At 41.2% G+C, this 15251-nt stretch overlaps 2 protein-coding genes across 4 annotated transcripts in view; one reads left to right on the top strand and one right to left on the bottom strand.

The window, feature by feature from the left end:
* Window positions 1-4505, bottom strand: part of frmd4a (FERM domain containing 4A) — a 134277-nt gene extending 129772 nt beyond the window's left edge. The window contains exon 1 of the mRNA XM_058644845.1: window positions 4168-4505. Coding sequence (XP_058500828.1) covers window positions 4168-4212 — 45 coding nt within the window. The 5' untranslated portion in view covers window positions 4213-4505. The remainder of the gene's footprint in view (window positions 1-4167) is intronic.
* Window positions 4506-8279: 3774 nt separating this feature from the next.
* Window positions 8280-14755, top strand: LOC131470183 (receptor-interacting serine/threonine-protein kinase 3-like). Of its 3 annotated transcripts, none has more exons than XM_058645829.1 (12): window positions 8280-8574; window positions 9068-9242; window positions 9355-9661; window positions 9746-9894; window positions 11165-11214; window positions 11666-11821; window positions 13645-13727; window positions 13864-13921; window positions 14013-14080; window positions 14183-14219; window positions 14312-14554; window positions 14633-14755. In XM_058645829.1, exons 2-12 carry the CDS (start codon window positions 9088-9090, stop codon window positions 14638-14640), a joined length of 1314 nt encoding a protein of 437 aa, XP_058501812.1. In that variant the 5' UTR covers window positions 8280-8574; window positions 9068-9087; the 3' UTR covers window positions 14641-14755. The 3 variants fall into 3 exon arrangements, with proteins under 3 accessions (XP_058501812.1, XP_058501811.1, XP_058501814.1); XM_058645828.1 differs by having other exon boundaries at window positions 14180-14219; XM_058645831.1 differs by lacking the exon at window positions 8280-8574 and having other exon boundaries at window positions 9119-9661; window positions 14180-14219.
* Window positions 14756-15251: the final 496 nt, after the last annotated feature.

Genomic DNA, 15251 nt, shown 5'->3' with positions numbered 1-15251 from the left:
CTCTGAAAAAAGCACACCAATCGCAAACGTGTTTTTTCCCCTGGTGCGCTCGAGGCGGGCGGGCTTAATGTGACCATGACAGAAGTGTTGTCGAGCAGCTTTTGTTTGAATACATCTAACATGACAGCCACCAAAGAGCAGCTGTCTTTTGATTTGGCTGTAAGTGACTTCCTCCACGGAGCTCCCCTGGGCAAAAGTCATAAGATGCAATTATTAGATTGTGATCGCTCCTAAAAAAAAAACTGCAACAGCCTCTGCATATATCATCAGGATCAATGGTGTTATTGGTTTTAGGTCTATCCAACTGCATAAAGAAATTTCCATCTGCGTCCACTGGTCACACCTCTTGGAAGTGGGAGGTAACTACACCCCTTCTAGACTCATTCACATTCAAGCTCAGTTGAGATTCAGTCTGGATTTGAACTCTTGTTATAAATCATATTTAGGAGCCCCTTTAAGTTTGGATTTTTGTTCTTTTGGTTCTGTCTTTCTCCCTCTTTAGGGGTCACCACAGCAGATGATCTGCATATTTAATTTGGCAGAGATTTTTACACCAGATGCCCTTCCTGATGTAATCCCCCAACTCATTTTGGCTTGGGACCAGCACTAGAAGTACACTGGAGTTGGCCCCCCCATGGCTGGGGTCAGTTTAGAGTGTCCAATTAAAAATGAGCAATGGGGATTGGGTACCTTTCCCGGGGGGTACCCCAACCCTCTGGCCAAATGGCCGTTCTAAATGTTTCTTCTTCACCTGTATTTTTAACACTTACATTTGATTATACATTATATAAGTCCAGGATTTAAATAGGGGTCCGTCTTGTTCCAGTTTAGGTGAGGGCTAATCCATGTGACACAGATCTCGGCAGCGAGGCAATAGCTTGCACCGCTGAGGTCAAACGATATCATCTAGTTTGTGATCCGCTCTAATATCAGATGACAGCTTCTCTGTGCGTCTGAGCTGCAGACAGACTCTTTATTGATCTCTATATCCTTCTTCAGACCAGGCAGACGGAGAGCCAGATGAAATCAAACTCCCCTGCATATATAAAATGTGCTCCTGCGCAATTAAGCTGTGAAAATTAAGTGCCTTTAATAAAAAAAGACTCCATTCATCAATTCTCCTCCCAGTCATAAGATATATATATATATATATATATATATATATATATATATATATATTTTTTTACTTCATCTTACCCATTCATGATAATATGAAGCCACTGGCCATAATTCTCATACAATAGCCCCCCCCATCCTCAGTCTCTATGACAGACGAGAGAGCATTAAACTGCAGCTGGGATGATGTAAGCCTCGGCCAATCACATTAGTTCCAGACTAAATGACCCTGGAGGGGAAATAAAAGCACAATTTACTGCATTTATTTGTATCAGTCAAAACAACAGCATGACAGAAAATGTCCTTTTCCCTGATTATTCTGTCTGTCTGCGGTTGCCGGTGATGCAGGTTATTTGCCGTGCTGTCAGAGCGAATCATTTAAAGCAGCTCCCATAATCACTGTAGGAGATAATCACTTATACACCTGAAATATTAATACACACAGAGAGAGGCAGGAGGCATGATCAATATTCATTTTGGCTCCCACACAAACACAAGTGCACACACGGAAAATCCACACACGTACACATGTGCTGCATAAATTCCCATTAATAATTAAGATGGGCACAAGCTCTGAACAAGTCACCTTGTGTACAATGCCAGGAACTTTGGAAAGAAACTTCAATCTAATTCAGTGTGTTGCAACCTCAGAGTAAGTTAAAAGGTCCAGTGTAAGGTTTATTGTGTTTGTATTGTTTAATCGCATTAAATGAAGGTTGCTTGGTTTTCGTAGCTTTAGAATATGACTTTTAGGGAAAGGCCTTGCATGATAGAGACCGCCCTCTTGGACGGTTACCATAAACATTAAGAATGGCTGCCCCTACATAAACTCAATCTATCAAACCAATGAAGAAGATGGAGGAAATGACAGACCACACGTTACAAAACAAACACCAAGAGAGCTTTTGTGACAGAGATGCGATTTTATACGCCACGTCCATCTCTCTCTCTCTGGATCCTCTTGTCAGACACCAAACACAGAAACCTCAATGCCTCATTGAGGCGGACAGCAGCCATGTGTGTTTCCTGGAACACTCTTGCCGGGATTTAAAAATGGCTTGTTTGATTATTGTGTTGGACATCACGCTGATGACTCCTCCAGTGACAACACACTCTGACCAGTCAGTGGCCGGTCAATCTGTTGACATCACATGTTAGTATCGTATTCAGAGGACCTCAGAGTTCTGCACCACAAAAGTCTGAACGGTGAGAAAAGTGTGCTTGTGGAGCTCTATCCATTAATAGAATAGTGACAGTTTAAAGTTGTGACAGTAAGCCTGTCTTGACAGCAAGGCATTTTAAAGCTGTCAGCTTTGACAGTAAGAGCCCTGCAACATAAAGGTAGTGCAAAATGGAACAAAGTGGCACCAACTGTCCAGTGAGTAAGGATTGTAGATTGTGACAAACCTTTTTCCAAGTGTGTCAGGGAACTGTGGTGGCCATCACACACCAGAAAGAAGAAGGATGCTGTGGTTTTTTGTTTGCATCATTAGCTCCCGTACTTGAAAGCATGCAATGGGTGAAGCATAAAATGCTCAATCTTCAGTTACAAAACCACACATTTTCTATGTTAAAGCTCCCCTGTGTAAGAACTGGTGACATCTAGCGGTGAGACTACAGAGTGCAACAAACGGACGACTCCTCCACTCACCGCTCCCTTCCTCAAGCGCATGAGGGAACTACGGTGGCCTTCGCATTCCAGAAAGGATGAAAACACTCTTTTACAACTCTGGCTTACGTTAGTGAATCCGTCCATCGTGTGCGCAGTAAAATCTCACTTTAAAATATTAGATTGGGCTGCTGAATAAACACATTCTACAAATGGTTTATTATATCTAGTGTAGTCAATTCTTGCCAAAGAATCCTCCTATATACACCGTAGATCTTTACGACAGTCTAGTATAGTGACTATATTTATTTTATTTTCAGCAGAAATAAATGAGCACTTTTACTTTCTCCTCCTTTCTCTCTCCCATTCCCTTTGTGCACTGCTGCCCTCATCACTCACACTTCCCTGTTTCGCCTTCCTCTCCCAGGCCTGTCCGTCATGTCTTGTTTTCTTTCCCCTCAACGCTACTATTACTGCTTTTCCTCTCTCTCTCCCCAGTGGCGTGCCTGGCCCATTGCCATAGTAACAGACAGTCATGACAGGTGGAGATAGCAGGTAGTGCAGCGATGCACAACTCCCCCTGGGGCTGCAGAACGCCAAAACTGTAGACTGGGAGAAGGCAGAACATGTCCTCATAAACAACACTGACCAGTGTAGTCCATGCCAGAGTCTGTATCCTACACATACTGTAAAACCACATGGCCACTGTTTAACTGTGCAGCTTATGGAGATGAGAAAGAGGAGTTTCTATTTTATTGCTCTCTCTGGCCAGACCTGAACCTGGCTGGACCCAGGAGTTCCTGACCAATCGGTTTCATGTCAATGAGAGACTGGATTCTATACTGACAGCAGCCTGGGAATCATCTGCTACAGGCTGCAGCAAAACCGTTCTCTCTGCAATCTGTAATTGAATTGATTTAGTCCCAAACAGGGGAGATGATGCCGTGCTGATCTGTCACGCGCACACACACACACACGGTACAACCTTTAAACAACTTATTTCCATACACCACAGATACACACCTCGCTTACACGTCCATAGGTAATAAGATTGAAATAGCATCTGTTTCCGACATACACTCACGGCACCATGTCAACCATGGCTGCAATTGCTCCTTCAGGGATTTCTCCTGCTGCAGTAGTAGAACACGTGGGGGAGTTGGACAAAAGCTTTGTGTTTGATGAGCTAGATGCAAACGGAAAAAAAAAGAAAGAAGCATCTTCTGATCCTCACTAGGAAGTTATCGCAGGATTGTAGTCTGTACTGGTGTGGACTGTAGTAAAAGGGGGGGAGCAAACAGGCACCATTCCCTTTTAATGAGACAACAGTTCACCTCATGCTTTAGTGTTTGCAAATGTGGCAAATGCTCTGCAGAGAAAGCGATGTTAAAACAGTGACAACAAAAACATAGAAAGCCAGGGGAGAGCAATGCAAAACTCACCATGAGCAAAGACACGGCTGATTCAGGCATGAGCGGCACAGCCATGATGGGATCCTGCTATCGCTTCTTGGGGAGAAAAAGAGGGGATGTTGTCAGTTTCCTGGAGAGAGAGAGACTCTTCGTTATCCTTTTCTTCCTTCCTCTACGTATAGAGCTGGGAATCAGACTCACATCTGTCCCGGTGAAGTGTCCTCCCACTTTTGTGCCCTTCACCTCCTCTCTGCTCTCCAGTCAGTGCTGCAAACAGCCTCTGGTGACCAACTGTGTAATGTCACAGTCTCTGAAGGGTACAGTTTCTGAAAGGCAATCTCCGGTCTTCCACTACTTTGATCAAAGAGCGCAGCAGACCCCCCCCCCCACCCCTCCTTACTTCTCGATCACTTTTCAAACACTCCCTGCAGACCCCACACCCACCTCCCTCACCCCAAACCCCTGTGACACGGGTGCTTTTGGCTAAACGCTCTCCTCCCTCACTTGCTGCCTTCTGCCTCCCAACACAAAGCACATCCAGACCTGCATGTGAGTCTGTCCAGCGGCTGCCACACAGGATGTAACCTGCATCAGTGATGCTCGCTCCTCCAGTCTGAAGCACTGCTCCACTGTGGCGGGAAAGCCCAGACGCTCACCTCTCCTCTCAGAGATCCAGTGCAGAGAGAAAGATCCTCTCTATACTATCCACCCTGCCTCATATATCATGAGCACGAGACAAGGGCAGAGAGGGAAGCAAATAAAGCAGAGTGTAATAAATGGGTTTCAGAAGGACAGACAGAGGATGGAGTAAAAGCAAAAGCCAGGAGGAGAGAGATGTAGTGGAGACAGCAGCCACTGGTGAGAGAGCTCCACACTGAGCTGAGGGTTAATGAAGGTGGGAGGAGAAGAGGGAGGGGTGAGAGCAATAGAAATGCAGAGAGTAAGAGCAGACCGCGCCTACTGATGTCGGCAAAAGAAAAAAAAAGAAAGCAAGGCAGCATGGGATGTGAATAAATACACCTTCATGAAGGGAATGTGAGATGAGATTTAAATCTCTGGTAGCTGTCCTTAAAACTGATTTTTTTTTTCCACATCATTAATTATTTAAACAGAAAAGAGTCTCAGCATCGATTTTGTCTTGTGTGCACAGCAGGAACAGCACAGGGCAGAGAGGCATGTCATGCAGTCACAAGACCAACGGATGGTACTTTTGGTATGAAATAAGTGCTGTAATATTTATATAATTATTGTAATATTCTGAGTTATGTGAGGTGTGTATATCCACTCCACATGACTCTCCACTTGTCATTACCGCACACAGTGATGATTGAGGGAAGGTAGCAGCAAACAGTTGGAGTAAGGACTTAGAGGAAGAGTTGTCCTTTCAGAAAGCTTCAAAAATTGTGATAGAAGAAAACACAAGCACCCGTGAAATTTCTCATAGCCCTGAAAAGTGCTGCAGCAGAAGACGTGTCTTCCTCACAGCAGCATCTCCGTCACTTACTCCAGAAGCACAATTCATGTCTGTTTTTACTTCTAGCGGTTTGCTTTTGAGCTTTAGATCATAACTGCTGATAACTGCTGAAAAACACCTTTAGTCTTTATGGGGCAAGAGCCCCTTAAAGACTCCTACGACGTGCTCCTGGACATTGACCAATAGGATAACAGCGAGCTCTGATGTGGCATAACAAGGCAAAGAGTAAGAGGGATGCTGCTGCTGCTGCTGCTGCTGCTGCTGTTACACAATAGATGAAGTACACGGTACTTTGTGACACTCAGAAACTGTTCTACAACCTATTTATCTGTCATTTCTTTTTTTTGTGTGTCTGAGATCACGACCTTGACGATTACCCACAATGCTTTGATAGCCATGATTGACCTATGAGCTCGCTCAGTGTGTTGAACCGATGATTGGTCGGGGTTATACTTGTAGTGTTGCCAGTCCACTGAACAAGACACGACAAGAATCCATGCCACTGTGACTGATGATCTGACATGGGGATCGTCGTGAAAATGCTGTGTAGTCTGATCCCGGCAAAACTGGTTTCAGGACATGCTTTAGACCTGCTCGTCTGTGTAACACATCTCTCCACAATCAGACTCCTTCATTACCTCCACCAAGGTGCTTGATGTATTTTTGTCATTTTTGCCCTTTCTGTGAGCAGCACGTCTAAAAAAGTGGATTTCTTTATATATACACACACGTAGGTTATGGCCAAACTGAGAAATAAAGAGATTTGGTGGTAATAAGTCATAAGGATTTCAAAGAATAAATGTAACCTTGCAAAATATGGGAGTGAATTTACACTCAGAAGCAGGCGTTCTTGGAGTTTTTGCACTCTCTCAATGCTTTCTCTATTTTTACAATCTAAGCCCATCTATTTTCTGGCATTGCCGTCCCATCCATCATAAACACTAGTTAGACCATGTAATTGTGTGGGTAATTACTTACCTTAACTGTCAAGTTTTCTGTAATTAGACCCAAATGCAGGACTGCAAAAATGAAAAAAAAAAAAAAAAACACTCTCACTTTATCCTCCACATGGGGGTTATAGGAAAGCTGGAGCCAATCCCAGCAGGCATAGGGTGAAAGGTCCAAGGTCAACAACCACTCACACTTCATCTGCATGTTTTCAGACTGTGGGAGAAAACACAGAGAGAAGAGACGCAGAGACTGAGGTCGTGAGGGACTCGGTTCAATTGAGTTCGCTTTGACACTTTAGTGAAACCAACCAAACCTTTTGAATAACGTAATTCCCCTCCTCGCCTGAGGTGGCGCTGCATCAAGAATTGAACAAGAAAACTCGCTCATCTGTTGGTTCAAAAATCCTCGTTTTATGTGAACATACGACACATATACCCTGCAACAATGGGCTCACAAATTTCTCCAGGCTATCGTTCTACACGTATGATTTGGTTGTATTTACCCACAATGCCAAGCATTGTAGTCCACTTCCTGCATTTCACTTGAAGCAAACCGAGACCTATGTTCTTAGGCGGACCAGAGTTTGCTTCTTTGGTGCATTCACACTTTCCCAAACGAACCGGACTTTCCAAGCAAATGAACTAGGATTAGTTTTAGAAGGGCTGGTGTGCCTTCACCCTATAACTTGCTCTATAGGAGGCAGGGACAAGGGAACACATGTCAAGATCATAAGACACAGGTGAATCATGTCAGTGTGGAACAACAGTGGCGAGAAAACACAGGAAGTAAAACTAACCAAGGTACAAACACTTCAGAATAAAATGTGAAACTAACAAAACACAAGGAAAACATAAAACCTAAGGAAACAAGGAACAACACATACACTACACTACATTACTACAACAAAAGGTCCAAAACCAAATAGGTCTGTTTTTTTGTGATCAAAATATTTATTTTAGCTCAGTGGTAGAGCGAGTTGTGGGTTAAATTCCCAGCTCTGCTAATCTATACGTGGATGTGTCCTTGGGGAAGACACTTAACCTCACTTTGCTCCTGACGGCTCTGCTGGCCGTGTGTGAATGGATATGAAAGATGCACTGTTCATAGATGTGCTGTATGAATGTGTGAGTGCATGAGGTCAACAATTCAAAAAAAAGTGCCATTTAAATACAGACCACATGCAAATAACAGCCTGGCAGACAACGAGGCAGATAAAACAAAAACATTAAGTTCCAACTCGTCCACAAATGGCTGTGGGTCTATACTCAGTTCTTGTAGTAGGAGGAAAAGTTTTGATAATCTTGTGCAGACAACATTATTCAAAAGTCAACATACACAAAAACATGTGTGGGTGTCGTGGTTGTGTCAGACAATATATTCACTACACTACACCACACAATAGTAGTTGTAGTAATGTAGTAATATTTTCAATTTAGTTAGTAAATCTGCATTTTCCTTAATGTTGTCTATTTTGTGTTTGTATGCTGCCCAATTTACACCAAAACAATACAATTTACTTCTTTTTTTTATAAAGAGATAAAATTAATATTGAGCATCATATCTATTATCTTATATTATTATCTCAACATTATCTTATGTTTCTCATGTGGCCCCTTAGGGAAAATAATTGCCCAAACTAAACACCACCTGACCTTTGTATTACAGATGTAAATAAGTCAACCTTTGTAACTTCCTCATATGGCATATGGTTGCCACCACTCCAGGAAGTTGTGGATGTGTCAGATCTTTATATAGAATTGCAACAAAACAAGAAAAACATTACATTTTTGGGGTGAATTTTCATTTCAGCAAATGGAAGGAGTTGGTGATGTAAAGTTCAAACTTGTTGCATGTTTGTCAGGATTCTTTTTATTTTTATTTTTTTTATATAAATAAACCCAGCCCCTCTGCAGCTTCCTGCTACAGGAAGCTCAAGCATGCGCCAACGTTGTTCTGTCACAGTCAGGATAAGTGTGATAAGAGTGTTGGATTGTTTGGGTGTACCGCATATGGTAAGTATAAACAAGAAGAACACTTTGGGACTAGATTAAGGATGAAGGTATTTCTTGCAGATGTTCTGATATTGAATCATAACAGGCAGAGCAGACCGCTAACAAAGCTGGTTGGCAGAGATTTGTAGCAGAATAGTTTATATTACAGGTTTGCAGGTGATTCTATTTAACTCATGGAGAAAGATTAGAGGGAAGCAATGGCACTGCTGCTACCGAGTGACTAAGTGTACGAGTCTTGTAGGAGTAGGGAGAGGATTTAATGTAAGATTGAGTGTCACGTGTGTCGTCCAGTCAGCCACAAACACAGACTCTGAAGAAATGTTGACAGACAACACACAGAAAGAGAAAGAGAGAACAAAAGAGCTGCTGCTCTAATGTCTTTGTAACAGTCGCTTCAAACATTAATTACAATAAAGTGAATGTCATTTTCTTGTGTTTCTTTCCTTTGTGTGTGTGTTGTTGTTTTTTTAAATCCACCCTATGATTTTAACAGATTTGCAGTCTCAGCAGTAGATGGCGCTGCTGAGCCACACAGCTGAACTAGTTGGCAATGAAAGCTTGGAGAAATGGGAGTATGTTGGTTCTGGGGGGTTTGGCCGCGTCTACAAGGCCAGACACAAGCACTGGGGGTTTGATGTGGCCATTAAGCTGCTACATGGTGGTGTCGGGTAAATGTATAAATAGCCGCAAACAATTAATGCCTTCACATCCTGCTACTGTATGTAAATAGTTCAAGATGTCTTCTGTTTTTTGCTTTCTCTCTATTATCCACAATTGCAGTACCCTCGTGTCTGCAGAGGCGGATCTCATGAACAAGGCCTCCTGCGAGTTTGTACTCAGAGTTTATGGAAGTTATGAGGGAAACTTCAGAGGAGCCTCCGTGCAAAGTGGAATAGTCATGGAGTTCATGAGCAGAGGGTCAGTCCAGACTCTGATACAGGACCTCTCTGGTCATCCTCCATGGCCCCTGACGTTCCGCTTGGCCCATCAAGTGGCTCTCGGCATGAACTTTCTCCACTCAAGGAACCTCATTCACCACGACCTGAAACCAAGTAACGTACTGCTGAACGACGACCTTAACGCCAAGGTAGAATGCATCAGCGTCAACGAGTGAATTTGGTATTTGGTTTGAAGCTAATGAAGCTAACGGTGTGGTGTGTTTGCTGAGTAGCTGGCAGATTTTGGTTTGTCCAGAGTTTCCACCAGCGCTTTGAATAGCAACGAGAAGAAGAGCGGAGAGGTCGGAGGCTCGTACAAGTACATGCCTCCCGAGGCTTTTAAAGCTTCGTACGAACCCGTCCGTGCCTTCGACAGATACAGGTAAATATCATTCAATACAATGTCTGTTGAGGTTCTCAGTCATCCAGATCCAGGTCATAGTCATCTTCAGTGGTTAGCTGTTGGCGACTGGACAGGTTTGAGTTGAGTTTAAGTACGGGCGAAACTGAAAGTTTAGTTCTTTGGCCAAAACATCCAACATTTCAGGTTGGGTGAGGATTCAGTTGGACGTATTTCCTGCGTCTCTGACTGTGTTGTGTTATCTCTTTTCCTCAGAGTCAAATCTTTGGTGAGAGAGGAGTTATTGCATCTTGACTTGTCGTTTTACAAATTTCCTAATCTGTCTTTCCTTACTTTTGGTGTGATTTTGTGATGCGATGTCTGTTCCTTTTCAAACTTTAATCAAGTAAGACCATTCGCCTACAGCTAACTACTGAAGATTCAGTACAATATGGTGCAAAACCAAAGATTGTGTATAGAAATTGATTGATTGAGAAACAGAATCCTCAAGATTTGCCTTTGCCAATGTCGAAGTTCACCTCAAACTCTTATTGAGACCATTAAGGTAAATGTTTACTGACATTATAAATCAAGTGAGATGTAGAAGCTCATTTTATTAAACACTTCCAATCAAACCAAGTTATTTTTATAATTATCTATAGTGGTATAGTAGTAACTGTTACAGTAACACTTTGTTTTGATAGTCCATTGTTGACTCTCTCATGTCACCAGATAATCAGTTGTTATTAATTATTCAACTGAAAGGTGACAGTGTCAGTAGACTAGAAGTGATTGTAACGCTATGTTTGCAGTGTTATTAACCACCATTCAACTGGTTCTCTGTAAATTGTGTCAGCATCTTATGAGTTGACTATCTATGTCGGATTAGTCTGTCACTTGACAGTGAACAGGATCATGTCAACATGTGATCACACGTATGATCAATTCTTAGTTGACACTTTATTGTAAAGTAAACATCAAAGCATAGACAAGTTGACACTTAGTTGCTGTTAGTTGACGATCAGACTATTTAGTAGGGAATCTACACTTGCATCAGTAAATCAGGACCATCTAATTAAAGTGTAAAACAGTTGAGAACAGTACAAAGAAGCAAGATTAAAAAAAAACATTATTTGTTGACCTGATAATTAATACTTGTTCATTACTAGTAGAGAATCAACAATGGACTATCAAAATAAAGTGATATAATCCTACTTCATAGACATCACTTTAAAAAACTGGAATTCTACATCCATTTTGCATAAAGTCTATGTGCTAAACTTGTAATCTCAATGTGTCTTTTTTTCATCAGCTATGGTATCCTTCTGTGGTCTATTGTTACGGGGAAAGAGCCCTATCCATGTATGTATAAATCTTGTTTTTTTTTATTATCTTACCATTTATCTCCTCTAACTTTCGTTTTTCTTTACTTCAACCATCTAATATATTATTTTCCAAAATGACAGCCCGTCATCTCCTCTTCTGTTTGCACAGTAATTACTGTTTCCTCGTGAATTATCACCTCACAGCGAGATAAGATTGAAAATAGGGGCACTGCTGCACACTAATGAAAATCCCCATTTATACTTTCATCTGTAGTCCCTTTGCAGGTTGATTTAACAGATGAATGCATACATACACCACAGTAATACACAAAGTTGCATGTATACATTATAGCGAAAAACAAATAAAAAAGGTTAACAGTATAAAGCCTAGATAATTTGCACCTTTTCCATTAATATAATGTTGAAAAATGACACCTAAATGTACAAACTGTATATGTGTTCTTCGCCATATCATGGGTGATATACAGCTGCTGACAGCTGTCTTGTGGCCCTGAAGATCCCTCTTGGAGAGAGACCTTCTCTTGAGGACATTAACCAGGGGGAGGCAGAAGGATTAAAAGACCTGCTTGACCTCATGAAGGTGTGCTGGGATGAGAATCCAATGAAGAGGCCCTGCTTTAAAGGTTTGCATTTGTTGCGCTGATTAACATGTTTTATGTCCCCATATTAGAGCATTGGCTACGGTTAAATGGGCATGAGGATTTTTTTATCTATCAATTGGACATTTAGACCTGGATTAAAAGGTCCAGTGTTGAAGAATTAGTGACATTTAGACTCCAGAGTGCAACAACTCCTCCACTTACCCTTCTCTTTCCCTCATGGGACTATGGTGGCCTTCATATACCAGAAAGGATGGAATAAACAAACTTGGTGGTGGTCAAATGGGACACCCTTAAAATAAGTTAAAATAATTAATTAAATGTGTCATTAAATAATTACATGTATTTAATTAATTTATTAATGACACTTAATTAATTAATTAATTTATTTATTTATTAATGATCTGTCAAACTCGCCCATCAAAGTCAGAGGGCGGGGCTAACGCTGATCGAGTCTGATTCATTGCTTTGGTTTGAAATGGCATGGCTGCCATGTATCACAGCATAGCAGCAGAGAAAAGAAATATAAACCTGAAATAAATATTCTTTTGAGTCCCCCCCAATTCGTCATTTAGAATTCAAAAATGTGGTTTGTGTATTAAGATATGATGTTTTATACATAGTTTTAATTTAATTATTTCATGACACATTTAATTATTTAATGACACATTTAATGAATGATTTAATGGTGTATATATTTATTTAATTTTGGCCCTTTTGGTCCTCCACATTCAATAAGCCGTCATGAAAGGAAATATCCTTTTTCTTTGATGACGCTGATATAAATGAACCAAACAAAGGGCCACAAATAAAAAAAAAGATAATCATTAAACCTATGTACATTATGCAACATGCAAAGCATTTACATTTTAACTGTAAACATGTTTAGGTTGTGCCATGTGACCTCGTTCTATTTCCTGTGGAACTCGTTAAATGCAAGTGAGGTTTGAAACCATGTCAGACTCAGAGAGAAAATATCTAGATGTCCGCTCACATTCTGAGGCTGTTGCTCATCTTAGCTCAGATTCTCATCACAGCTGCTAACACCCCAACACTGATCTGCCACTTGAACTGAGCAAGAATCAACTTGAGGTACCCCGTGGGGATGACGCAGGAATTATTACGGGTTTTTCTGTTAAGGCCAAACCTGTCAGAAAACACTCGCTAATTTTGATGTGGTTAGCACAGGGTTACATGATAACCAATGCTATGTTAATTTAGTTATTCCTTAATCTGGGGAGAATCCCATAGCCCTCCAGCTCCTTAGTGACCCCTGAAAAAAAATCCATTTGAGGGGGCATTATCCCTCTACTTCAACATGCAAAAATGGTGGGAGCATAGCCAAGTGGGCCTACCTGGGATTTAGCCTTCCTCACTCCCACCCTTTTTTGCCATTTAGTCCTTTGTTGGTTATGCATTTACTGTACGTGTTCACTGTATCAGGTTCAAGTGATTTTTCTTCAGCTGTGTAATAAGCTTTCCATTCTGGCAGCTTGTAAACAATTGTACAACATTGTGCCACAAGATGACGACCTCCATAAAACAAGACTCTTGCCTAAAGTACAAATAAAAGGGTAATTCTACCAAATGAGTTTTATTTTAAAGCAATTTTAGCATTATACAAACACACACAAACACTTCCTGCCAATAGACAATAGACAATGGGCCTTTACGATTCAAGAAGTTCAGACCCTGAAATCAAATCCATACTTTAATCTTTCTTAATACTATATGCATGTTAAAAGTCAGATTCTAGTCGGACAAAGACAATAATCTGTATGTAAACATAGTGACTTACTGTGATTTACTGTGATGTCCTCTAAAATGTGAATTGCTTTATGTTTCAGAATGCCTTGAGGTCACTGAGACACTTTTCTCAAAGCAAAGGATAGAAATTCATGTGGCAGTTCATCACGTCTTGACAACTTTGGTACAACTCATGAATTCACTGTGAAAAAAATGAAATATACCTCTGAAAAATAACTTGTCACTGTATGTAATTTACGAACAAACACTTCTCTAATTGGTTTATGTCTTTCTCCCGTTACTGTTTTCTCCTCCTGCAGTCAAACACAAGTAATCAGCATTCAAGTGTGACATTCCACTGCTTTCCTCAGACAACAGGTACAGTACTTTGTTAAACACATACATTTAATCTGAGTCTTGTTTACGTTTTATAATAAATCATCTCACGTGAGTGTTTGTTTTCTTTCAGAACAATCAAAGGCACATGCCACTGTGAATGGCGTCAGAGTTATACAAAGTGAAAAGGCTTCAGCACAGGTATACTAGTCATTAAGTCTGACGACTTCAATAATTGATATCGCGCTGTAAATAATTGTCAGCGGTCAACGGATTAAATTCAATTTTTACTTTTACAAGCAGGACAATTCTACTAAAACAGTGAGTGACAGAGATAAAGGTGAGCGTCCGTGTCAGTGAACTGGCACATCCGTTTCCAATTTAATCCCACTTTTCATGCTCATGCTCTAATTGCTGCTCGTTGTCAAACAGCCAAGTTTGTGGACAACAACAGGGCGGCGCTAATTCAACACGTGTCCGAGGTAATGGCGATCGTAGAGGAGCTCGGAAACATGGTCCACACTGAAACCTACTCGGTGATTGAAGCGGAAAAGACGAGCCATCAACAAATGAGGGCGCTCTTTCAAAGGACGTTTCGTCCAGGAGGGGTAACTGTCAAAGCTGCCTTCTACACGGCCCTTCAAAGACATCACCCCGAACTGGTGGAGAGGCTCGGTGAGATCTGCTCCCAGTTTTGACAACATTTAACCTAATACAAGTTGTTTTTAAATGATTCTTTTTTTTTTGTTCCAGGTGGATAACTTGAAAGCTCATGTGGCTGCTCGCTGCATCAACGAATCCCCTGCCTCATAAACTGTCATTAGCGCTGATCACGACACGGATCATTGAAAGAGTCGGCGATCCGCTGTTTGGAAGAAGCAGAAATAAAATAAAATCGAACAAAATCAATTTTTTGAGTGATCTTTTGGTCCAGAAAATGTCGATCAATGTTTTTCAAAACCTGGAAATGATTCTCACATGTCTGAATGATTTCTTTGTTATATGGAGCAAAAAAAAAACTGAAAATATTCACATTTAAGAAGCTGAAAAATATGAAAGCTTGTTTTAATGATGAAAAAAAAAATATAACCTCACACTGATGAATTAATTATCAAAATAATTGACAATTCATTTAGTAATTGATTCTGTACTTTTTGGTAGTTAAGACAGTAAAACTGTAAAACAGGGCTTACAAGTTTTCCATTGTCAACTATGAGTGTGTGTGTGTGTGTGTGTGTGTGAGACGCTTCTTCCAGTGGGCTTGTGAGAGAGAGGGGGAGAGAGAGAGAGACTGGGTAAGAGGCTTTTCTGGCTCAATCCCTCGGTAACTGTCACAAGCAGTCAGTCAGTCACCTGCAGATGAAGGTGTCGA

This window comes from Solea solea, chromosome 12 (assembly GCF_958295425.1).
Source record: "Solea solea chromosome 12, fSolSol10.1, whole genome shotgun sequence".
Classification (NCBI taxonomy): Eukaryota; Metazoa; Chordata; class Actinopteri; order Pleuronectiformes; family Soleidae; genus Solea; species Solea solea.
The sequence above is the reverse complement of the archived record's forward strand: the minus strand, read 5'-3'. Positions and strand labels throughout refer to the sequence as shown.